Genomic DNA, 24,970 nt, shown 5'->3' with positions numbered 1-24,970 from the left:
GCTGTAACAGAGGCCAACAGAGATCCCTGTGGCAGCCTGGGGTCACTGCTCTTCAGCCCAGATGGACACTTCTTGGGCCTCTTCCCCATTTACCATCTATTCCTTCAAGAGCACGTGAAGCCCAGGAGCCCTAGACTCTAATGGAGCAGCTTGACTACTTCCTTTAGCACCGATCCAGTGAGGGAAGTGGTTTGGAAGGACCAAGTCTATTACAGGGGGCCTGTGGGAGAGAATGAGGGGGCAGGGCAGAGTTATCAGCAGAGTGACTTCTCCAAACTCAGCCTTGCTTGTTGGAGGATAATGTGCCCTCACCAGAGGCCCCTTAGGTGCCAAAAGTACCTCCAGTCATGTTGGGGATGCTGGATCCACAGGTGCTTCATCCATGGGTGCTCCCCTCTCACCACGGACTCACCACTTGCTGAGTCCCCTGAGGTCTGCCTGCTGAGACAGGGATGAGCACATCGAAAGCCAGGTCCTACTTATGGGACAGAAAAGCAGCATCCTCCATGCTCACTGGGTGATGGACAAAGAAGCATTAGGGTTAGTCCTGTCAGGGTAAGACATGGACAAAAGGGTCACAACAGGGCCACTGTGTTCTCTGGTCCAGGAAGGTGCCACAGAGCAGAATGGCACCGGGCAGCTGGTCTATTTTCTAACAGTCAACCTTCATTCCTCCTCAATCCCCTTGCCTGACTTTTTTCAGAAATGAAGTTCATGATGGTCTTATCAGACTTCAGAACATAGTGCCTACAGGAGACACATACATGCAGGAAGGATTTAAAAAGGTACAGATCCTATAGCCCTGAGAATTTATTCTGCTTTATCACATTCTTAAAGAATTATAGGGTCTTCTCACTTCTCACCTCCCCCAACTTTCCTTCAATTTGTTGCAGGCAATTGAGCAAATTGAACAAGCTCATTCAGGAGGTAAGCTGCCGGCTGACGTCACTATGCTCAGGGGGGACAGAGTCAGGCCCGGGCCTCAGCGTGGGCTGGTGCACACCCTCCTCGGCCAGCTTCTGGTGCTGACTCTTGGAGCGAGCTCCTTGCCCTCTCTGTGCTGCAGGTTCCTCCTCCCTGCGATGACGATGAAAAGCTCCCCCAGGGATATTCCTGAGAACCACATGGGGTCATCTATTACATTCCTGGTTCTTACTAGATATCAAGTGCTTGACCTATAGTTGAGCTGCATGAAAAAGAAAAGAGAAATTCCAGGGACAGTGAGGAGACAGAGTTCAGTTTGGGGAGCAGAGACCTTGGTGCCCCCTGCCTGCCCACACTCTGTCCACCACGGTCCTGGCTTTCCCCCTCCTCCCTTCAGCCTCTCCCCTGTGGTTGACTCTCATCCTGTGACCATGTTTCCAACAGTGGGAAAGGCTGTGTCGGCCCAGAACCACCGGCATGTAGACTGTAGGGCTGCGGCCTCATCAGGAAGGAAGCGCAGGCTGCTGGGAAGGCAGGGAGCTGGGCGGGGCCACTGCCCAAGCCTCTGGCAGTCGGTCTGGCTGCTCCTCCCTGAGCTCAGCTGAGAGGCTTGTCCTTGTCAGGGAAGTAGCTGCAGTTGCCATTCAGGATAAAGGCTGTGCCACCTTGCCCTAGTGGGAGTCCACTAGGAAGTGTTCTGAGCCAGGCTCAGGCTCCTCACCTGTCACGTGGGTCCTGGGCTAAGGTGCCTTCTCTTTCGGGGTGCTCTGGGTGGCAGTTCTGGGGTCAGGGTGGCCTCTCCCCAGGAGGAGGTGCGGGAGCGGCACTGTGGGCCTGGCAGCCTGAGGCAGGTCCTTCCAGGTGCCTTGCTCACAAGGCAACTCCCAATCTTTCCTGCAGAAAACAAGGTTCATTCCATGATTATCTGTCTGACTGATGGAACTCTGGAGGAACAGACACTAAAAGAAACTGTAAAAGAAGTGAGTCCAGACCATCGTCACCAGCTTTGGGTTCCACTTGTTTGACGAATTATACTCAACGCTTTTTTTCTCGTAGGCTGACAAGGCTCGGCAAATGGGAGCGACAGTATACTGCGTGGGTGTAAAAAACTTTGAGGAGCATCAGGTAATTCTGAACGGGGAACCACGTGCCACTTTTGAGCCCAGCTGGTGAAAGCGTTCAGAGACAGCTGTCCCAGCATCACCCAGTGGATGTCCCTTTACCCCAGTCCAAGTGTTTGGACAGCAGGTAGTCATGGCATGTGAACAGCAAGTGTTGTGTTAACCTGCACACCAGAGGTGTGGGTGGAGGAGCTTTCCACTTCCTGAGGGGGGGCTGCTGATAGATGCCAGAGAGTGGCCCTTGGAATCCGACACGGCAGCAGGCAAGAGTCCGTTTCCTGGGATAGGATCTATTGTGTTTTCAGCCTCTGGCTGTGTGCCAACCCTCTCCTCTCCACTGTAGTTAATAGAAATTGCAGACAGCCCATATCACGTGTTTGCAGTGAACCAAGGATTCAAGGCTCTTAAAGACATCGTTGATCCAGTGAGTGAGGGCTGGACTTGAGAAGCGGGAAGAGGTGGGTTCTCGACAAGTTCCTGCCATTCACATCCCCTGCTCCTGTCCCTCATCTTCCTATTTTAGCTCGAAACTAAGTCCTGTATTGAAATTACTTCTGTGGAGCCTTCCGATATCTGTGTAGGAGGTAAGAGCTGGAGTTGCTATAGTAAATACAGTGGTGTGTGTTTGTGTGAGTTCTTAGCATGTCCAGTGTGCATTGTGGGTGTGCTCTGAGCACATGGTTTCAGTATATATGGTTGTGTGTGTAGTGTGAGTTGTATGTGTGAGTGTGGTGTCTGAGTGTGTGGGGTGATTGCACAGAAGTTTGGGGGCATATGACTACACCGGGCCTATAAGAGAATGTGTGTGAGGTGTGTATGTGGGGGTTGTGGTGTGTGTGTGTGTTTGCACAACTACTTCTTTTTTCCAGCTATTGGGCTTCCTTGGTGGCTCAGCTAGTAAAGAATCCACCTGCAATGCGGGGTTCCTGGGTTCAATCCCTGGGTTGGGAAGATCCCCTGGAGAAGGGAACAGCTACCCACTCCAGTATTCTGGCCTGGAGAATTCCATGGACTGCATAGTCCATGGGGTCGCAAAGAGTCGGACATGACGAAGCGACTTTTGCTTTCACTTTCTAGCTTTATTAGGATGTAATTGACAAACAGCTCTGTATGTTTAATGTATGCCACAAAATGACCTGACACAAAAATATTGCTAACTGATTACAAGCGTACATATTTTTTTAGCTCAAAACTTGAAATTTAACTAAGAAATAAGAAAAACTTTATTTTAAAAACCCTCAACAAAACACTAACAAACAGAAGCCAACAACATAAAAAAGGACAACGCATCAAGACTAATTAGGGTTCACCCCTGAAATGCCAACCTGATTCAATATATAAAATAATCAATGTGATTTTCCTCATCAGAAAAATGAAGAAAAACATGATTATTTCAGTGGATGAAGAAAAGAATTGGACATAGTTCATGGTCAATGTCATTCTAGTAACAGATCCTGACAAGGGCATCCAAAAAATATTCACAGCTACCATTACACCCAGGGGTTCAGTGGGGACGGCCTCTCCCTGAGATCTGAAACCTGATGAGGGTGCCGTCCCTCCCCTAGGATGGTCCCTGCATCAGATTGGGGAGGATCCTGTGTAGCGCATTGCTGATAGAAGCTCTCTCTCTGAACTGAGCTCTGTGTGTGCCAGCTCAAGCATCCACATTGCTGGGACTTGTAGAGCTGAGGTAGATGGATAAGCACACACTCCCAGTAACAGCATCCAGTTGGATGCAGCTGGATGCATAGCCAGGAAGCTGGTCCTGGCTGTGGTCCTCGGAACTGCAAGACTACGGTGCGATAGGCTGTGGGGTCAGACAGAGCAGCGTTCACATCCAGTCTCTGCTGCTCAAGGACATGAAACCGAGGCAACTTGCTGAATATCTACCAACTCCAATTTCATCTCCAAGAAGTAGGAATAACAATACCTTCTGTCAGATCTGCAGTGGGACATAGAATCAGTGGAATTCATGGTGACGGGCACGGGATCTAGAAGCTGGTGGCCCTCACCTACAGGTGCTGATGCTAAGACTTCCATCACTGACCCCTGGTTCTTCCCCTACCTCTCTGCTGAGCTCAGGTTGGGGAGGGAAGTGGTTAAAGAACACCCAGGGTGAAAGCATCTCCAGCTGAGCCCTCTGTGGGTGGAAGCTCTCTGGCCCCTCCTGTCTCTGACCCTGTGACCTGTGCAAGGTGTGGCCATGGAAGGAGACCCCACACACGTGCAGGGTCTTTCCTTGCACATCCCAGCTTGCAAGCAACCTGAGAGCTTCTATTCTCTGATCATGTCCCCAGGACACACACGGGCCTGCAGCCCTCAGGGGAGGATGCCTGTGGTCATTCACGCCCGGTGGTGGCCTAGCTGGGCTGACAGGTGCCTGCTGCACACCCTCGGCCAGTGAGGCCCAGCGGTGCTGCTCTGACCTTTACAATTGGTGTCATCTTGTCAAAAGCTGCCGCACAGCATGCCTGTCACTGGGAGGGAAAGCTCAAGGCAGAAACCTGGACCCCAGATAAAGTAGAAGCTGTCATTCTGAATAAGTCAGTGACCCTAGTGAGGGAAAGCCAGGAGGGTGTGAGCATGAGGCATGCAGCTGCTTCAGCACCTTGGGCTGCCTCTAGGAATAGGCAGAGGCTTCTGCTGGCCTCCCTGCCCCTAGGCCTTTGCTCCAGCCCATCCCCTACATAGGACCCGAAGGGCAGAGAAGGCTACTTCTGTAACCTTCTGGAGGGTGAGGCCCCCAAGCCAGACAACTGGGCCTTTCAATGTCCAGCCTCTACTCCAAGTCTGCCCATCTGCTGCAGAGGCTGGGGATGGGGGTATTGGGTTTCCTGCAAAACTTTGGCCAGCTTTGCAGTGTCCAGCCCACCCAGCCCTTGAGACTTCACTCTCAGAGCCCCTCAATCCGCAGCCTTTCCTGGTCAGCTGGGCCCCCAGGCTTCTCACAGCCCTTGGTCTCTCATAGTTCTGCTTCGCTGTGTCTACAGCATTATATATTTTTTTATCATCCACTTCATTGTTTTTATTCCAATGCTTTATTACAGAAGATTTCAAACACATAGCAAAAATGGAAATGAACGTATAATGAACATTCCTCTCTCCACTGGATTTGCAATTAATATCTAACCATATATCCCTGGTCACATATTTATCTAACTCCTCTCTCTTTCTTATCTCTCTCTCTTCATCAATCCATCTTATTTCTTGATGCATTTCAAAATAACTTATACTGATCAGACTACCACACCCACAAACCCTTTATTCTGCATATCTTTACCTGCGGAACACTTTTCATTGAGTTTTGTTTTGTTCTGTTTTTTCAAACGCAGCAGACTTCAGCGTATCATTTGATGAGTTCTGAAAAATGCGCACTGAAGGCTCAGAACATCAGAGTTGTCCCCAGAATGTGGCCTCAGCTCTCCTCCCAGGCAATCCCTGCCCCCATCCCCTGGAGGCAGCTGCTCTCTGATTTCTTCCTCCACAGGCTATTTTGCTGCTTTAGAACTTCTCTCCCGTGACTCACAAAGGATGAGTGAGAGGTTTGGCCTGCGGCACTGGGCACTATGGTTTGGGGATTCATTCCTCCTGTGTGTTGCTGGGTTTATTCAGGCTTGACCCATAAATAAAGCCCAAATAAACCCAGGCAGGCAGGTTTATTCAGGCTTTATTCATGGCTCATTTTCCTGTATGTGACCAGACCAGAGCGAGTGTCTGCAAGAAGCCCAGCAGGTGGGGCCCGGTGGAGGCCGCAGTAGGACACGGGCAGAGCGGGGCTTCCCTCTGAGGTCTGCTGTCCAGCTCCGCACTGGGGCTGGAGGCCCTCTGTGAGGGTGGGTGGGGCAGGCTGCGTCGGGCAGGGGTGAAGGCAGGGCACATTGTGCAGAACAGTGTGGGATACCCCTGCAACCAGCCTGGGTAGAGGCTGTCCCTCCACCATGATAAGGTCCCCCCTTGTCCCATCCCATGGTCTCCCCAATTAACAACCACGGAGTTCAACTTTGATATGGAAATTCCTATCTAAACATACTTTACAGAGAGATTTTATATCAATAGGATCATGCAGTACAGAGTATTCTCCAACCTTCTACATAATATGCCATTGTATGGATGGACCAATTCATTTCACTGGTCTTGGGGAGACAATATTCAGACTGTTCCTAACAGGTTGATGTTAAAAGTCATACTGTAGGACCATTCTGATGCTTACCTCTCTGTGAGCTTGGGTAAGGAATTCCCTGCAATCAAGACCAAAGTACAACTACTGCCTTAAGGGGAAGCCCAGCTCATGGTTGGCAATGTCCAGTCTCTCTCAAAGTGGCTGTGCCACACCGCACGTGGTGCCCCCGCCTCCTCTCCCCAGGGCCAGCCACTTCCACCTGTGCGCCCCTGTCAGTCCCAAGCAGCTTAGACGCCCTCTTCAAGCTCAGCTACACCAGCCTTCTCAGACAAGCCTGCCTCATCAGCTCCTCTCTCTAGAGCTCCCAAACGACTTGATGTACAACTTTTCTTCCAGAGAGAAAGTTCTCTGTTCCAGAAAGACTCAATCTCCCTTCCAGGGCCTGAGGGTTTGTAGGCAGTGGACCCATGTGGGATGTGCAGTAAATACAGCCCTGGAAGCCAATTTCAGTCCTCCCTGTGACTTTATTTTCTTCCTGTGGTTGATACTGTTGGAGGAATTGGGGTATGAGGAGAGGAATTTGGAAAGCAAGAGGGACAGCTTTCTGGGCAAAGCAAAAGTCCTTTACCTGGAAGTCTCTCTTGCTGAAATATTGAAACCACCACCCTGCCTTCCACTTTGGAGACTTGCCAGAGTTCAGCAGCCCGTCTTTGAGAGCAGCACTGCCTGGGAGAGAGGGGCTCCACTGCAGAGGTGAAGCAGCACCTGAGCGGAGCTGGAGGCAGCAGGAGAACCAAGCAGGAAGAAGGCACCCAGGCAGAGGGCAGCGTGCACTGCCCCTGAGGAAGCCAGTGTGGTCTGTGCTCTGGGCTGTCGTCCGGCCCCACCCTCCGCTGCTGCCCTCCCTCCAGTCACCCACATGGAGGAGGCTGGGCCCAATCTTCACCATGCGGCTGGGTCAGCCAGGTCCTCTATTGGGGCTTTCTGGTTTCAACTCAGAGCCCTGTGAGCTGAAGACTCAGGTCAGAAAGGGCATGTCCCTAGAGAGCAGAGTGATGGATGTTTGGAATTAAGACAGGAGCAGACGTGATGTAAATGTGTCCTGAATTGGGCACTTGGGGTCACGTCCCTGTACCTGCCTTGGGCCGGAGGAAGTGACCTGCCCTTTTCTAAGTCACAGTTGCCCTCTGCGTAAAATTGAGTGGTAAATCTTGCCTAGCTCATGCCTAAGTTCATGGGGCTGTTGGGAGATTTAAGGGAGAAAGTGTAAAGATTGGTGTGCAGTAGGTGCCCATTAGTGGGAAACAACATTTGGATGAACACAGGAGTTGTAAGCTTTGGCATGGCACTTATTTGCTCGTTTCTGATTCCTTTTGGCTTTTTGCTTACGGCAGAAAAGCTTCTATTGGCTTTTTTTTTTTTTTTTTTTTTGCCTCATCTAGAGCCTGATTTCCCCATATTCAATAGCTAAAGTTTCTCTTCTCTGCCTATATCTTTACTTAAAATATGTTTCATTGGTTTATGGTTCTGCTTTGCAAAGAAACCATTCTTTGCAATAAATAATCCTGGAATATGAATTATGAAATATACTTCCATGAGATTAAGGCCCAGTTACCTTGCTCAGGCTGGACTAAGTTGTGCTGGTAAAGGCGTGTTTGCAGGACACAGTTCCAGCTGCTTCTTCCTGGACAAATACAGATTCTTATGCCATGGTGGGCAGGGCTCTTAGGAAATGGAACAGTGGGGGAGCAACCTGGCAGATTTGGGTTCCGAAGCAGCATTGGTTTGTTGGCTACTGGGCGTGGGAGGGGATGTCACTAAGGGACCTCAAGGTTGCCCTGAATGGGCCACAAAGGCACTGATTTCTTAGCACAAGGCAATCAGTTCACCTTCCCTGTGCTTTATCAAAGCTTCAGTGCTCTCTCCATGCTTCCGTGTTGCTCGAGCTCTTCCAAGGACAGGTCAATGCATCAGGTACCCTCTTAGACCAGACAAGTACCAAGAGAAAGAGGAGTGGACCAAGGCCAAGCCAAGGATGATGGTCAATAGTGTTAGGGGCAAGCACTTGCCACTGGAGAGCTTCCCTTTCTGAGGGCAGTGGCCTCTGCCCCAGACAGTGGTTGACGTGCAGAAATACAAACCCACACATGCCAAGTGTTCCCATTTTCCAAGAATACTAGGAACCTGGATTAGTAGAGAAAATGTTCAGATTTTAAACATGAACTCCCGTTTTCTTGAAAATACTTGAAAGCCTATAAAAACATGTCAGCAGGACAGCTTCAGCCCACAGCCCAAGAATCTAATTTCCTCAAAACAGAGAATTTACAAACTTCACCTTGATCTGATAGGGACTACAGGAAGACTTGAAGGAGGGGGACTGTTAGGTCCAAAGCTGTGCTGACATTTCTGAGGAATATTCCTAAAGCTAATTGATCTTGGGCAATTAATGATCTTAACTAGGAGAACAAGGGTAGAGGCTATTGACCTTGGGCTTGTAGCTGGAAGACCTGCATTTATCCTGATCTACTCCCCAGGAGCCAGGCCCACTGGCTGCCTTCTCTGGATCCGTTAGTATTTCAGTTGCCAGGAAGTGCCAGTGGGGACAGCCTGGCACTAGGGCTATGGCCTGGCTAGCAGCCTGGCTAGGGCTATGGCCCAGAACTGCTCCTGTTGCTAAGTTGTTTCAGTCGTGTCCGACTCTGTGCGACCACATAGACGGGCAGCCCACCAGGCTCCCCCGTCCCTGGGATTCTCCAGGCAAGAACACTGGAGTGGGTTGCCATTTCCTTCTCCAATGCATGAAAGTGAAAAGTGAAAGTGAAGTCACTCAGTCTCTTCACAACCCCATGGACTGCAGCCTACCAGACTCCTCTGTCCATGGGATTTTCCAGGCAAGAGGACTGGAGTGGGGTGCTATTGCCTTCTCTGATGGCCCAGAACTACACCTTAGCAAATCAAAGTCTCCCACCCTAACAGAAGGAAATGCCTGGTGCATCCCTGGGGGCATTGTGTGAGGTACATGACGCGGCAGGAAGAATGAGGTGAAGAGCAGTCATTACAGACTTCAGAACCACAGCTAAGACAGGATTTCACCCTCCATGGGTGATTCGCCTGTGCAGCGCCTCCTTTCTTGGCCCTGCTTTACCCAGGTCCTGGCCCTGTTTCTGGGGTATCCAGCCTGCCATTGGCATAGAGAATCACAGTGAGGAGGAACAGACCCCTGAGTGTGAGAAAGGCCCACAAGCACATAGTCTTGTGTGCTCAGCTCAGACAGGGGTCAGGAATGTCTTCAGCCTGCATTACCTTGTTTCCGGGTCATTAATGTAAGGGAAGGCCTGGTAAGGAACACTGTCTGCACCTCGTAGGGAAGACCTTGGGACTTCAAAGTCAGAAACCTGTGGCTGGGTTTGCCCCATGGAGGGTAGCAGACAGGGTGCCTTCAATGAGCTTGATGAACCAAAGGCGGCAGTGGGAGGCCCAGGCACAAGTGCTCAAGGCCCAGGCACCTCAGCTTTACCCTTTGTGATGCCAGGTATGACCCAGTGTGTGCCCATATATTGGTTCAGATATAGCTGCTTCCTTATTGGAATCCTTGAGAATTCAGTTATAGTGTGGCCCATCGTAACTGTAAGATCAGAAGGAAGTCAGCACTCTCCTAATAACAGACCTTTGGGTGTCTCCCTTGCAGATGAATATGAATTGATGATTTCTGGAAAAGGTTTTAATAATGCAAAGAATGAGGATGAAGTTATTTGTAGATTTAAATTCAAAGACAAGCTAATTGGTAAGTAGCCTCTCGGTGCCACCAAGTGACGCGTTTCCCACACCACACTGCATTCCCTTAGCCAGCTAAGCCATCAGAGCCTTTGCTGACCATTCACTGCAGACACTGTGAGGATGGAGGCAACATAGGCAATGGAAGGAGCCACCTGGCTGGTAAGACTGGCCGCCTTGCACTTCGTCTCAGTCTGGAAGGTATCAGGTCCAGCACATCAAGACCATCTTGGCTCAGAGCTTGCCCTTGCAGAGGCTGGCCTTGGGATGCTGGGTCTGCCCTTATGGCTGCACTCCCCCCACACTTCCCTTGGCCCTCACTTCCCTTGAGAGACAAGTACCTGAATCTCACAACTCTTCTGGTGGGAAGTGATGGCACCCCAGGGTCCTGCATTTGGGCCAGGTGCACTGAGCTCTCCAGGAGAGTGGTATTGAGAGCAGATGCCAACTGCCAAGCCTGGACCCTGGAATTCTGGCTCAGGGCCACTTTACATGTGTGATCTTGACCTAATGAGTGTTCTGTTCTCAGTCTCTATTATCTGTACTATACAATGGGGCCATTTGTATGGTAGGTGCACAACTAAGCCCTAGCATGTACATAGCTACTATCTGGAAATATTCAGGCCCTAGGTGTTCCTCCACGATGGGCGAGTGGCCTGAGGAAGCACACAGATGGGGCAGGAGATATGCCCTCATCACTGAAGTGGGTCTGATCTCCCCCAGAGAGTGCCTGGGACAGTTAGACTTCCTCTTCCTCCTCAGGTCTCCAAGTTATCCCACTGCTACATTGATCTGATACATTATGTTCAATGACTCCTCATTCCATGACCATCTGGTAAACCCAGAGCAAGTCCTCTCCTTCAGCACTTCTGGGCCATCTTCTCTTCCATGGGTGCATGGGATGGCCGGGGTTCTTCCATTGCTAACTGCTCACACCACAAAATGTGTAGATGGTCTCAGGGAGTTAGATTTCCCATGGTTTGTAGTTTCTGGGGACTGATTAGGACTCTAAATTTTTGCATGGAGTACTATTTACTGAGCACATTTGCTAATGTCTCAGGGCCTTACATGCACTATCCCAATTAATTCTCAAAAGACACCTATTGTTACTCCCTTGTATAGATCTGAAACCAGAGTCAGGGTCAATTCAAGAGCATGCCCAAGGTCACAAGCTGCTTCTTGCCTCCTCTGGGCCTTCCACCTCACTGAGATGACCTTTCTCGAGGAAGGTGGGACACAACCTATCTTTCAGGAAGTGTGTTCAGATGTTCCTCTGTGGTCCGTGGCTGTATTGCTTTCCTTTCTAGACATCACGTCTCTGGGATGGCCCAGGACCAGGTTCTCCCCCAGGAGAGCCATCCTACAGTCCTGGGCTCCTCCACTGACCTCCTCGCTGCATACAGTCGAGGATGATAAGAAGCGGCTGCACCGTGCTGTTTACTGCCCGGAGCCCCGAGGCACTGATGAGGCTTGACTTGCTTCCTTTTAATTATGTTTGCCTCTGATTAAAACATAAGACAAAAGTTTAGAAAATATAAAGAAACGTAAAAAAGAAAAAAAATCAACCTAGGTTTCTGTAAGTTTTACATTGCTTGTCACCAGTATGTAAAGCTTTTATGTTTCAAAAAGTTCTCTAGATGTGGCGCGCGTTTAGCTGACCAGTTAACATTGGGCTGAAGCCTGCTTCACAGTCAGCCACGCTTTTCTGGGCCCTCAGTCTGTGGAGTGCCTGCCGTCACCCTCTCCCTGTTCAGGATTGTGAACAGCCTATGGAGAACAAGCTGCTCACAGTAATCCCAACTGTCCTGTCCTTCAGATGCAAATCCTTTCCCCTAACCATGCTGGGCAGTTAGCTTTTATTTGCAGTCCCAATGAAGGACTCGCCCTGTCTGAAGTTCATAGCTAATCTGACGGTTGAGTTAGGTCCAAAAAGTTTTTCACGTGAAAATGAACCATTCTTTAGGGAAGAGCCCTGACCTGTGGCAAAAAAAAAAAAAAAGATAAAAACAATAAAAATACATTAGAAATTGCTAATTATAACAATGTTACATGGTAGAAAACAGGAAAGTAAAGAATAAAACATTACCCCTGATCCCAACATAGATAAGTGCCTGTATCATCTCAGAGAGAGCTTAATAAATCTAATTTTTCTGAATGACAGAAGAAAAGCTGAAGTGGAATTGGAGAAAGTATTGAGAGTCACACAGATGCTTCTTCATGAGACATGCTCTTCATGAGATGTGCTTCTTCATCCGTTCATTAAAAAAAAAATGTCCCTAAGTTAAAAGGAGGCTATAAAAACATTAACAAATGAGGAATGTAAAGGGAAACCTTCAGTTTGATTATAATTTCATTCATTTATTTTGGGCCGTACTGAGTCTTTGCAGCTCTCCCTCCCCCTCCCTTCCCCACCCCTTCCCTGGTTTTTTGACATCGTGGCGCTTTTCTCTCTGGCATTCATTTTGACCCTTGTTTGTTACTTTATTGTCTGACTCCCTCTCCAGTCCCACAAATGTCAGGCCCTTGAGAGCAAGACTTCTGCCTGTCTTGTTCCCATGAAACACCAGAGTCCAAGCCCTAAACAGTGCCTGGTGCATGGTAGGTGTCAGAAAAAGGCAGAGGAGAGAAGCTGCTTCTGCCAGAGAGTGGTGGCTCTGCTTGCCAAGGGCAGGCAGAAGGGGAGGGGTGGGTGGGTGGGTGGATAAGTCCATTGACATTCTTCTCACGTGATTGTGTTTCAGATGAAAAAGCCAACTCTGTGCAAGATACCAGTATGATATGCCCAGGAATAAAGATAGAGAATCCAGATGAGTAAGTGCCCAATTTTGCCACCGTGAGGTGTAAAGAATTTGAGAACCCACCTCTACTGGGGCAACACAGTGATGTCTCCAGGAAGACAACATGCATCCTCCACACCTGCCCTGGTAGACAGTCCCTTGAGGTGCTCAGTGATCTGCTGCAACCCTGGCTCTGCCGAGGAGAGCAGGATGCAGGAGGTGATGTGCCCGGAGGTGGATGGTACCTTTGCTCTGGGCAGCCTTTCGGAGCTAAACTCCCATACTGTACTGACAGAGGAGTTGGAATGGTGACACCATGCCACCATCCCCGGTCACTTAGCTCATGGCCACGAGGACATCTGACCTCATTCAGGGATCCTCACTGCCTCATCAGACTTCATTGCAGAAGATGACCTCGTAATACTTTGGGATGAACTCTCCCCACCTATGCTGTCTGCTCCCTGATATCCCTGAATGCCTGATGTTCAAAGTCATTACAGTGAAGAGATTATGAGCTACAGCTTGAGCCAAGTACAAGAACTCTGTCTGACCTGGTTGTCACTGTCTACCCTCTCTGTGCTTTAGGGCTTTCTCCCTTGAAATTAGCCTCAACAATGGCATCAGCTTCATCAACAGTGATGTCAGCCTCACCAGCAAGGACTGTGCGAGTACCAGGGTAAGGCTCTGGCAGCTAAGGCTGTCCTGACACCCTGCACCCTGGGGAGGCAAGTGAAGGGAACAACACTCCGGGCAGGTCCAGCAGGTAGCCTGATGCACCCTAAGCATCATCTCGCAGGTAGCTCAGAGCCCTTAACCCTACATCTGTGTGCTGAACTCCCGTCAGTCTTGGGCAGTGCCATAGGAGGGCTACAAAAAGAGCACCTGGGGTATGCCTTATCGTCCAAGCCTTGCAAACCTTTGCTCTCTCTGTGAACCAAGTGTTATTGAAGGCACATGGAAGGGACCAATAAGCAGACTCCAGAAATGATGCTGAGGCTCTGCCCACCCTGGACCTACCTTGCCACCTTCCCTGGGCTGGGCCTTGTGGTGGGGACCTCAAGGCTCCATCCTGGATTCCAACTGGGGTGAGTGGGAGAGGTTGGGACACTGTGAGTAGGAGATAGAGTCCAGGACCTCTGGGACCCCCAAGCCCTCCAAATCTGGGTTCCAGGCACATGGGTCTGGAGGGTGCAGCAGTGGTGGCCATACCCAGCTAGCTTTGCCTGAGGCTGCAGAGCCAGGAGGCAGGGGAGTAAGGCTATGGATGGGTGTTCAGGGCGCCGTGCCTCTGCTCTCGCACGCCCACCTCTCTCCCATGTGGGTGTCAGAGCCGTCTGTGATCCTCACAATACCCCATGCTCTCGGCCAACTCAGGCAGTGAGGCCTGTGCCATCACTCCTTGGAGGACTGGGCTTCCTTAACAGGTCTCTGGAGAGAGCCTCTGAGCAGGGCCAGCAGAGGGATCTGTGGCCCAGGCTCCACAGGGTACCAGCTGTGATCTCCTAGAATCTGTTTCCTCAAGTAGGGTAAACAAGCAGAAAGGGGTAAGGGAGGACTGGCGTGGGATCCAAGTGGTAGGCGCCTGTTCATGCCAGGACTCCACCATGTGTTCTTTCTGTAGGCAGGGGGGCAAGCTCAAGAGACGACTACCCCACCAGCTCCCTCAGCAGCTGCCCAGCCGCCTCCAGAGACATCGCCCATGCCACCCGCGCCACCCGCCCCACCCGCACAAGTCATCCCGTACATCAACCCGCTCTACTTCTTCGCACTCATCCCAGCCCTGCTCCTATTGTCCCTGATGTTCTGCTGCATCTGGTGGCTATGCCACAGGAGGGTGAGTGAGCCCTGCCTACACAGCCTGTGTCCAGCCCTCACCAACCCCTGAGGGACCAAGCATGGGCCTGCTTCAGATCCTGCCTGTGGGCAGGTTCCCATCAGCTCCAGAAAACAAGGCACAAACTCTGTCCTCCCCTCCTGGGCATAGACAGTCAGGCTTCTAGGGGGCTACCTGCCTCACACTTCCACCTTCACATAGAGGTGGCCTATGGGTTGTCTGGCCCCTGAAAAGAGGAGACCCCAGATCCCCTGAGAACCACACTGCCCTACAGCAGAAAGACACAGATAGATCAAAGCCCCAGAAGTCTCTGCTGTTGGGGGAAGAAGAGGGGTCTGCATGGTCACTGATGGCCCAAAGGGAGAAGGCTGCTGGCCTGGAGAGTGCTACCTCAGAGGCGGCTGTGCCTTTGAAAGCAGCATGGATCCCTGCCCGTCTCTGGTACCTTAGTCACTCCTTCATCAGTCACCCAGTCATCGGGATATGCAGGACCCTATGCTGGGCACAGAGGGGCAGGAATGAAGTGCCCACCACCTTTGCCCATAAGAGCTCATTGTCCAGTGTCTGGTCTGGGGTAGGTACCTGGGGGGCATTGAAGGTAAATGCCACCTTCAGAGTGTGTGGCAGGTGCCCTGATAATGAAAAGAGTAGAGACTGGCCCTGGGCAGGGAGAGGAGGCAGAGGGACTGGCCAGTTTGGTTTGCAAGGGCACAGGACAGCGCTGGGTGAAGAAGAGGGAAAGCAGAGCTGAGAAAGGACAAGCAAAGCAGCATAGAAGCCAGCAGGTCAGGTTTCTGCAAAGGGCGAGAAGTGAGGAGAGAAAGCATGGGGAGAGGGAGGTGGACAGTCATCCCTGCAGGCTGGGAGGCAGGGAGGGCTGCAGGGGAATGGGAGAGGGGAGGCGGGAGCGGGTGGGGAGTGTTCTCTTGTCTTCATATGCTATCAGGGCTGCTGATGAAAACTCCCATGTGCAGCCTCTACCAGGGACCAGGAACCTTAGTCTGTCTCCCACTTAACCATACATGGAGGTCTTGATTCCCCTTTGATAACTGAGGAGCCTGAGGCCCAGGGAGGGGGAGCCTGTTGGCTATAGACCTACAGACAGCAGACACCAAGGTTGATGCCCCAAAACCCATTTTGTGCCTCCCTACTGCTATTGAGCTGCATCTCCTTCTATCTGTGTGGTTGAGCCAGAGCCCTCCACATGCCTTTTAACCCATGATTTTAACCACAGTGACTTTCCCTTGTTGTGAGTACCAAGTAAGCAGGAAAAGATGGATGGAGGTGAAAAGTCATTAAGGAGGGAGCTGTGACACCCGGGCTGGGGTGAGACTTGAGGGAAGCCACTTCATGCAGCAAAGATCCTACCCCAGAACGCCCAGGACGCATCAGCTCAGTAGAGATAAGCTTTACGGGCACTAAACTTGACGACTCCAATTTTGATCACTTCCGTTGCAGACCGTCAAGGAGCCACCGCCACTGCTGAAGCCAGAAAGGGTAAGTGATGTGTTTGGTCCTGATGTTGAGAGCACGCCCACTGCACATAATGCCCTACACACAGAGGCCCCCAGATGTATATGGGGAGATGTCCTCCCCCACCCCTCCAGCTCTCACCTGTCTGGGCAGAGAGAACTGGTAGAAAGAGAGGGTGACAGAGGGAAGGCGGGGATGCTGATGAAGAAGTAGACTCACAAAATGTCACCCAGAGAACACCATTCCCCAGCCCCCAACATGGTCTGATCCAGGGCCTTTAGCACTGGATCAGCATGTGGGGTAGCCTGTCTCAGGAACAGCTATGATCCTTCCTGGAATCAATGGGCTTTTGGTCAGTTCCCAAAGGACTGTTTGTAGGATGATCCTTCCAGGAGTCAAGTGAGTTTTTGGAAAAGGATCCTCAGATTTCAGGGACCCAGACCCCCTCCCTGAGCTCTGATGCATGTTGGGCCTCCGTTTCCTTATTCTTCATCCCTGGCTCATTTCAGGGTGAGGGCCTTGGGGTTGGCCTCTGGGGGACTGAGGAGGGAGGAGGGAGTCTTATCTGGCATCGAGCTGTGAGAGAGGTGAGTCAAGGTGAGCACAGGTGCCAAAGTCAGGTGGGGAGGCTGTGGCTGACCCACCAGAGTGGGGACCCAGACCAGGGCCCATAAGAGGCAGTTAGAGCAGGAGCACCGTGTCCCAAGAGGGGGACCTGGGTCTGAGATCTCCTGGCAAACAGGGTCTCTGCAGGGCTGGCATAGCACTGGGTGCAGTGGGGCCTGGGGGGCTGGACCTGCCCGCGGCGGGTGAGTGCAGCCCTGTCCCCTGCGGCTGCTGCACCCCTGACAGCCGCCATCACATGGCGCAGCCTCGCACCCGGCCTCTCCTGCAGGGGCGCCTCTGGGAACCAAGGGGACAGGATGAAGTTTGCTGATGTTTGGAGAAGAGCCGTCTTTGTGAGCCAAATGGAGCTGGTGTGCTTTCACATAGAGGCCACTCTCTTCCTGTGCCGGGTGCTGCTCATCTGTCCTTGATTCTCCCACAAACATTTGCTGAGTGGCCGGTACTTGACAGGTGCCAGGGCAACAGATGTCATGTGTCTGCAGGAAGGAGCTGCCAGACAAGAACATGGCGTTTTCTCTCCCTAGGAGCCAGAGGAGACATGCCAAATGCCATGCCCCACAGTGATTGTCCCTTGTGGGTGCCAAGGAGGGGGAATGAAACGAATGGAGGTGAGAAGGGCCCTCTGGAAGGAGTTCTGACTCCAAGGCTGGGAAGCAGGAGATGAGGACAGCTGGATCATGCACAAGTCCGGGTCCATTAGGCATGGCATGAGCAGAAACAAGCTGGGGGCACTGGACTGTACTAGAGAAAAGCCAAAAGCGTCCCAAGCCTAGTTGCTCAGGGGAAGCCAAAAAGTACAAGGGCTCACGTTCCCATCACTACCAGCATTTCCCCCTTGGGATGGGCCCAAGCTCTGGATATTGTTGGGGCCCCCAAAGGGCAGTTCAGGGCTGTTTCAGGGAATTGGTGGGGATGGAGCCCTGACAGGCAATTTCAAGCGAGAGGAGACACTGTCCGTCTAGAGGCAGCATCTAGGCCTGTAGCGTCCTCACAAACACATCTGCTTTTCAGGGAAAACTGGATAGCTTGTGTGACTTTGTTCAGCGCTGCAATCAGATGTCAGTAATGTGGTGTCCAACCAGAGACATGGTAAGCAGGGCACAGGGATGCCCCCCATGGGTTGGGGTCTTGGTTTTGCCTTTCATCATTGCCCCCTGAGACTGTGGGTCAGAGAACCCTGTCCTGTCTGGGTATCTGCCAGGAAGAATGCCCAAGAAGTGGAGACCGGGAGCTCATGCACCTCCAGACGATTCTCCACATGGCACCCATGCGTTCCCTCTGTGTCCTCATCTCAAGGATGTCAGGACCTTTCTTCTCAGAACTATGACTAGAACTCCCAATCCTGAGTGAAAAGGTCTGGAGAGACCTATTTGCCTTCCATCAATCATCCCTTTCCACAACTCCCCCGCGCCTATGGGACTGCTGGCTGCACCCCCCCCCCCCCCATGAGATCTTCCTGAACTGGTCACTCAAGTGCCAGCAATGGTGGGACATGGTGGCAGCCTCTCCACGGTGTTGTGGGGCCAACACGACTGCATTCAGCAGATGGCAAAGACGACCTCCTGTGTCACTGCCTGTGACAACGGGGAGAAGCCAGATTGTTCCGGGTGTCATCCTTGGGATGTAACAGTAATGCCGGGTAATTCTACTGTGCTCTTCCTGTGGGTCAGTTGCTCAGCTAAAAGCTTTACATGTTTTCATTGCTTTCATCCTCCCAATAACCGTATAGGTAGATACTACTATTATCCCAGCTATACTGACCCACAGACAGGCTGAGTGACTTGACTAAGTCACAAAAGCTGGGAGGAGCACAGTTAGACTTGAATTCTGAGCCTGGCTCTACCTTTCTCACTGCTCTGTCCCCCATTTGGGGTCAGTACTCATGATCTCATGCTGCTTGCCCACAAACCACCAGAGGTTGCCTTTCCCAGCTCCCTGGGGCCCAAGGAGGGCAATGGTTTGCCTGGAAATCATTTGCCTGGCCGTTCCAAACTCAGACCCTTTCTACAGACCAGACCAGGGGCCTGGAGGAGATTGTGGAGCCCGAGTCTTTAATGAGGGCTGCATTGGTCACCTTCCCTGAATCAAACACTGGCTCTTGGTGACTGGGAACTTGGGCGTTTGGAAACTGCGGACAGGCCAGAAAGCCTCTGGACACTGATACTGACATATCTGAGGCGTTGCTCACACCCAGCAGAGACAGGGGCGCCAGAGGAGCCAGCGTTCCTATGGCTCTCAGTTGTGGGTTTGCTGCCTGGAAGCCCCATTCTCCACCTGATTCTCCTGGAACCTCTCCCCAGAACCACAGCCTCATTATGCTCACAAGAGCCCCATGCCAGCATCATGCCTTGAACAGTAGAGACAACTACTCAGAGATGCTCAGTCAGGAGCAGGAAGGACAGAGCAAGACAGAGATAAGACACCAGATGGGAAAACACCAGAAGTAGCCTTCCTGCTCAGAGCACAGGTCTCTGAAACGGTCACAGCCCCAAGGTTGCTCTTTGAAGCTCATGTCAGGATGGCAAAGTGGTGGATTAGGGAACTCGTACCCACCCAGGGCTCTGCTCGGCCCCTGCAACACCAGCTCTCAAGTCTGCCCATTAGTCTCTCTGGGTTCACAGTGATCTGTGTGCTTCCTGGAGGCAAAACGGAGGCCTGAGAGATCAGGGAAGCTGCCAAGGCCACCCAGAGAGTAAGCGGCAGCAGCCAGAGCTGGCTGAAACCAACCCTGCTCATCCTGAGAGGGGCTGGGAGCCCGTGACTGTGCCTGGTGGATGTAACCCCTCCCATTCCTCTGCCCCCCTCCCATTTGACCTTATCCCTCCCAACCATAATCCTGGGGCCCTGAGTGTTAAGGATATCTGTGGACATTTCCAATATTCCGGTGGGTACAGGAGTCCTGATTCCTTTCTTGAAGCCTTCTGTGTTCTGGCCCCAGGCCTTAAAGTGAATCATAGTCTAAATGATGGGGTGTCAACTGGGAGCCTACCATCTCTGCAGGCCAGTGTCAGCTCCCAATCCCCACCCTGAATGTATAACAGGAGACACCCTATTCAGGGACATATTATGCAGGAGTGGCCTAGTGTTTTTCCTACCTGAACCATAGGTCCCCTCAGTGAGGAGTTCTGGAGCTGGAGGAAAGGGCATGCCTCAGTGGGAACATGTCAAGACTGCGCTTGGGGGGGCTCAACCTGCACTAGCTCAGCCCAGGCAGGAGATTAGGAGCATCAACCGGATGTCCTTCCAAGGACAGACATAGCCTTTTGTCCTCTCACTGCTGACCACCCCATGTGCCCTGTACCCCCTCCCAGGAGCTCTGCTCAGGCAGAACCTCACCCAGGCCCTCTTCACCAGGCTGTGCTGAAAAACAAGCCCCAGAGAAGTCAGTTCCCAGCAGCACAAACGTGCAGCCTCTCTCTCCTCCATCCAGTTCCTGAGCCATGGGGAGATTGTTTCCAAACTCCTCCACCTGGACTGGAAATGCAGTCAGACCTGTGTATGTGAACATGCTCAGAGAGGGAACAGTGGAGTCTGGGGATGACCTTGTAGGAGCTGCTGCCTTCTAAAACCTCAGCCAGCTGCTTGTTGTGATTTAGATGTGTCTGCATTTCAGTTCAGTTCAGTTTAGTCACTCAGTCGTGTCTGACTCTCTGCGACCCCATGAATCGCAGCACTCCAGGCCTCCCTGTCCATCACCAACTCCCAGAGTTCACTTAAACTCATGTTTATTGAACTGGTGACGCCATCCAGCCATCTCATCCTCTGTCGTCCACTTTTCCTCCTGCCCCCAATCCCTCACAGCATCAGAGTCTTTTCCAACGAGTCAACTCTTTGCATGAGGTGGCCAAAGTACTGGAGTTTCAGCTTTAGCATCATTCCTTCTAAAGAACACCCAGGGCTGATCTCCTTTAGAATGGACTGGTTGGATCTCCTTGCAGTCCAAGGGACTAAAAAGCCTCTTGATGAAAGTGAAAGAGGAGAGTGAAAAAGTTGGCTTAAAGCTCAACATTCAGAAAACGAAGATCATGGCATCCGGTCCCATCACTTCATGGGAAATAGATGGGGAAACAGTGGAAACAGTGTCAGACTTTATTTTGGGGGGCTCCAAAATCATTGCAGATGGTGACTGCAGCCATGAAATTAAAAGACGCTTACTCCTTGGAAGGAAAGTTATGACCAACCTAGATAGCATATTGAAAAGCAGAGACATTACTTTGCCAACAAAGGTCCATCTAGTCAAGGCTATGGTTTTTCCTGTGGTCATGTATGGATGTGAGAGTTGGACTGTGAAGAAAGCTGAGCGCCGAAGAATTGATGCTTTTGAACTGTGGTGTTGGAGAAGACTCTTGAGAGTCCCTTGGACTGCAAGGAGATCCAACCAGTCTGCACTTCAGCACAATACAATGCAGAAAATTCTCCAAGGTTCAGTTTACCAAAACACTCAGCATTTTTGTAACAGAAGCAATCATTCTTGTTTATTGTAACCTTCTGTGAAATGACCATGTTTTTCTACCCCACTGCCTTCTAATCCCCAGAGGAAATCTGATAATGGTCTCTCCCAGACCATCTTTCCTACACACATAACGGAATGATGCAGCAAGTCTCGGTTTACTTTCTTAGTCTTGAGTCAAACCCACATTGGAGGTCCTGATTCTCTTTGTTCCCTGACTTTCCCAGGTCAGCCCATTCAGTTCATGGAAATCAGTTCTGCTAGACACATCAGGAAAATCGAGTAAAAATAGGAAACCTTCCACTTCTCACTGAATGTGATGCTGGCAGTGACATAACTGTCTACAGAGAGTATGACTCACTCGAGACCTTTTACACAAGGATCTCATTCATTCCCACAACAGCGGCCATTTATACAGAGTAGGGATTGCCAGAGAGTGAGTGCTTCATACAAGCTCAGGCTTTTCATCCTCCCAACACTCTACCGGGGAGGAAGCTGACCCCCTATACACCTGCCCAGCTGCACAGCCATGAAGCCAGTATCCACAACCCAAGGCCCAGACCTCACCCATGCTTGGCTGCCTCTCTGTTCTGCCAGGTGATCACTGCTCTGCACTTTGAGGCTAAAGAGACCAAGGTTCTGATGCTCTTTGATGGGCTCAACATGACAAGGCTGTGTAAGGGTGCAGCAAGGCTGTTAACGACCCTAGGGACACTCACTTTCAAGTCCAGGAAGCTCCTGTAACGTGCTCTCACAATGACTGGGAAAGAACTAGAAAGGACTTCCTTCCTCTGTGCAGTGTGTTAGATGTGCAAACAATTGTGAATATTAATTTCTTATTTTCACACTATATTGCTTGCAGACCTCCTCTAAATATGAACACATAAATATATACTGGAAACAGTTGTCCTAGGAATGATTAGAGCTACAGAGAGGCTGTAGGATGCATTCATGGCCAAGGAGTTCCTGAGTTCCTATGTTTTGATGCCGCTCACAGAGGGAACATCAAAAAATGTGTGATAAAGCTGGGGCAGCACTTCTGCCCTCCAGGAAGTCCCAACTTGAAAGTTGTTCAAGGCTGTAACCTTTATGAAAGTCTCAGATCATAGCTTTGGGACAGTGATGGCAGCCTGCTTCCCCACGCTCAACAACCCTCATCCCCTCCCAACTCCTCTCTCTCACACACACGCAGAGTCTCTCACACACTCACATGCACACGTGCATGCACACACACACAGACCCATAGACTGACTCTCACACACACATGTGCACACACACACTTCCCTCTGTAATAAACAGGAAATCCAGAAATGGAGCCATAGCTCCAAAGCCCTGGAGATTAAGGTTCAACAAACCATTTGCCAATCACTTCAAGAAACATTTCTTCACTGTGGAGCAGCTGAGTTAATATAGGAAGTAACTGGTCACCGGCTTAGATCTCTTCATTAATAGAAAACCAGAGGAAAAGTAGACTCCCCTCAGCCCCCAGTTGCCTCCCTCAGCCCCTTATGATCACACAACAGACTCGGGTGCTCTGCCATGACCCGGGGGCCTCCACCACTGTCTTGAGCCCCTTACTCCTCTCCCTCAACCCATATGCACATCCCTGCCCCCTGCAGCTCCCAGTGACAGGCTGTGGCCAGGGGAGAGGAGCCAGGCCTCAGCCCAGGTGCCCTGCAGTCTTGCTTTGAGAAAGTCAAAGGGATCCCACAGGCAGAAGATACTAAGTCTGGAATGACCTGTTCATGTTCTAGAATAAATAGAAATATGGGAGCTTAGAAACAAAGATAGAAGATCCCAATCTATAATCTAGCAATAAAAGAACATACCCACACATGGGTGTGACAATGTGTACTGACCTATAATGTACAGAAACCACAGAACTTTACTCTTTGGCTATGAAAGAAGACTTGAAAATGCAAAAACCTAGACCACAATGCCAACTTTTCCCCCCAAAATTTATGGGCTTAATGCTGCTTTAGCGAAAATTGTAATGAATATTTTTAGGGAATTTGACCTAAATGATTCTGCTGCTGCTGCTGCTAAGTCACTTCAGTCGTGTCTGACTCTGTATGACCCCATAGATGGCAGCCCACCAGGCTCCCCCGTCCCTGGGATTCACCAGGCAAGAACACTGGAGTGGGTTGCCATTTCCTTCTCCAATGCATGAAAGTGAAAAGTGAAAGTGAAGTCGCTCAGTCGTGTCCGACTCTTAGCGACCCCATGGACTGCAGCCTACCAGGCTCCTCCATCCATGGATTTTCCAGGCAAGAGTACTGGAGTGGGGTGCCATTGCCTTCTCCGAAATGATTCTAAAGTGATTGTAAAATTCGCCTGAGTAAATGAACAGTTTAGTTCAGGAGTTTGGGATGCAATCCTAGGGCAGGAAGGATCAGAATCCTGCTGTTGATAGAGACTCTACGCATGGGCTTGAGAGAAGAGGGAACCAGCCACAGTGCCTCTGGCACTCCCAGACTGGCTTAGGGGGAAACAGAGGCAGTCTCAGAGGATGGTAGTCTGGATATGGGAAATGGAGAGGCCGGGAAGGACAACCGTGAAGCAGAGGAGCATGGAGAGCGCAGCTGGAACACAGGAGCACTCCATGTGCATCTGGCAGTGCTGGTGATAGGCCAGGAGCCTGTGGACTCGATGGCCTGATGCACCAGGCTGAGCACCGGGCTGCTTTTCCAGGCAGTGAGGAAGCACAACTGAAGGTGTGAGTTGAGGAAGAGGAAACTCGAGGAGGAGGATTCCATGAGGGCCTGGATTGACGGGCAGTGGCAGAAGGGCAGGGGAGCCAGGTGACCAGGGGACAGGAGGTGCTTGAGTCGGCCTAGGAAAGGAGCTGAGGACTGAGACCGGCAGTAGGTGCAGAGGAACGTGAGAACGGATGGGCAGCTGGAGACATGTGTGGCTCAGGACAGGGTTTGGCACAGTGGGTCCCAAGGCTAGGCCTCACAGGTGCTCAAGGTAACATTTCACATTGAATGGCAGGCCCACCAAAGCCTGAAGTCTGTACTGCATATGGAGCACCTATAGGGACCGGCAGGCCCAGCAGGGGAATCAGGGGACTCTGGGCAGCAGAAGAAGGGTGGACTTGAGTCAGAGAAGGAGCTCGGCAGGCCCCAGGGAAACTGCAGCCTTCTGCTCCCAATTCCAGTGGCTTCTGGTGATCTTCTCTCTCTCTTGTCTCGCTCAGGGAAAGTGCGTCAACTTTGCCCTAATGAGGCCCCACTGCGGGCCACTGCGCTGCAGCCCCAGGGCCTGCGTTCAGCCCAGCCGGGAGTGCTTCACCATCAACAACTGCTGCTCACGGTTCCAGCACTCCCCATCCATGTGCTCCAGGCCCCCCTCCAGAATGCAGCCGTTCATCTCTACCCCTGCCCGGACAGCCAACAGAGCCGCTTTGTCACTCCAGCCCCCATAGCCCAAGCTCTAAAGCACCAAAACCCCAAGATTATTAAGAGCCCTTTGCTTGCTGAATTAGACATATATATTGAGTCTTGGTTTATGGTCAAAATGTGTTGGAATCTGTTGCTAATCAGAGTTTGCTACCTGGTGAGCACTGCTCCACTGTATGAAAAGTACCTGTACTGGTCCTGCGAGGGCATAGCACCCGATGCCCTGTGGATTAGACATGATGAGCCCCAGTCCCCAAAACCTGATCTTCATGTGTCACCAAGGTCTGGGATGGGGTTTTAGTCAAATTCTGCTCTTTGAACAAAGCCCCAAAGATCTTTAAAATATGAATACAATCCTGTGTCTCATTCCCCAATCTGGCACAGAAAGGAGTACTTGAATTTCTCATCTTCTTCACTCCTTGCTCCTGGTTTCCATTTTTTGGTTGCTTATGTTCCAATCTTGTCTCAG

At 51.2% G+C, this 24,970-nt stretch overlaps 2 protein-coding genes across 2 annotated transcripts; both read left to right on the top strand.

Annotated features, from left to right (window-relative positions):
- Positions 1 to 1,485: 1,485 nt before the first annotated feature.
- LOC129641859 (anthrax toxin receptor-like) lies at positions 1,486 to 14,633 on the top strand. Its single transcript, XM_055566444.1, has 9 exons — positions 1,486 to 1,669; positions 1,825 to 1,904; positions 1,981 to 2,049; positions 2,389 to 2,469; positions 2,569 to 2,629; positions 9,854 to 9,949; positions 12,681 to 12,750; positions 13,302 to 13,392; positions 14,338 to 14,633. Exons 2-9 carry the CDS (start codon positions 1,842 to 1,844, stop codon positions 14,599 to 14,601), a joined length of 795 nt encoding a protein of 264 aa, XP_055422419.1. The 5' UTR covers positions 1,486 to 1,669; positions 1,825 to 1,841; the 3' UTR covers positions 14,602 to 14,633.
- A 266-nt stretch (positions 14,634 to 14,899) lies between these two features.
- Positions 14,900 to 24,527, top strand: LOC129657585 (anthrax toxin receptor-like). Its single transcript, XM_055587954.1, has 5 exons — positions 14,900 to 15,124; positions 16,009 to 16,047; positions 17,175 to 17,258; positions 17,662 to 17,739; positions 24,300 to 24,527. The coding sequence occupies exons 1-5, from the start codon at positions 14,900 to 14,902 to the stop codon at positions 24,525 to 24,527; spliced, it is 654 nt and encodes a 217-aa protein (XP_055443929.1).
- The last annotated feature ends 443 nt before the right edge of the window (positions 24,528 to 24,970 follow it).

Source organism: Bubalus kerabau, chromosome 1, assembly GCF_029407905.1.
Source record: "Bubalus kerabau isolate K-KA32 ecotype Philippines breed swamp buffalo chromosome 1, PCC_UOA_SB_1v2, whole genome shotgun sequence".
Classification (NCBI taxonomy): Eukaryota; Metazoa; Chordata; class Mammalia; order Artiodactyla; family Bovidae; genus Bubalus; species Bubalus kerabau.
The sequence above is the reverse complement of the archived record's forward strand: the minus strand, read 5'-3'. Positions and strand labels throughout refer to the sequence as shown.

What these genes read in the sequence shown, in the direction of transcription:
- LOC129641859 (XM_055566444.1), top strand. Translation starts at nt 1,842, where the DNA reads ATGATTATCTGTCTGACTGATGGAACTCTGGAGGAACAGACACTAAAA. An exon ending in TAAAAGAAACTGTAAAAGAA is followed by an intron (nt 1,905 to 1,980) that starts GTGAGTCCAGAC and finishes TTTTTCTCGTAG; the next exon opens with GCTGACAAGGCTCGGCAAAT. An exon ending in TTCCGATATCTGTGTAGGAG is followed by an intron (nt 2,630 to 9,853) that starts GTAAGAGCTGGA and finishes TCTCCCTTGCAG; the next exon opens with ATGAATATGAATTGATGATT.
- LOC129657585 (XM_055587954.1), top strand. Translation starts at nt 14,900, where the DNA reads ATGGCCCAAAGGGAGAAGGCTGCTGGCCTGGAGAGTGCTACCTCAGAG. An exon ending in TGTCCAGTGTCTGGTCTGGG is followed by an intron (nt 15,125 to 16,008) that starts GTAGGTACCTGG and finishes CTTCCGTTGCAG; the next exon opens with ACCGTCAAGGAGCCACCGCC. An exon ending in GGGGAATGAAACGAATGGAG is followed by an intron (nt 17,259 to 17,661) that starts GTGAGAAGGGCC and finishes TCTGCTTTTCAG; the next exon opens with GGAAAACTGGATAGCTTGTG.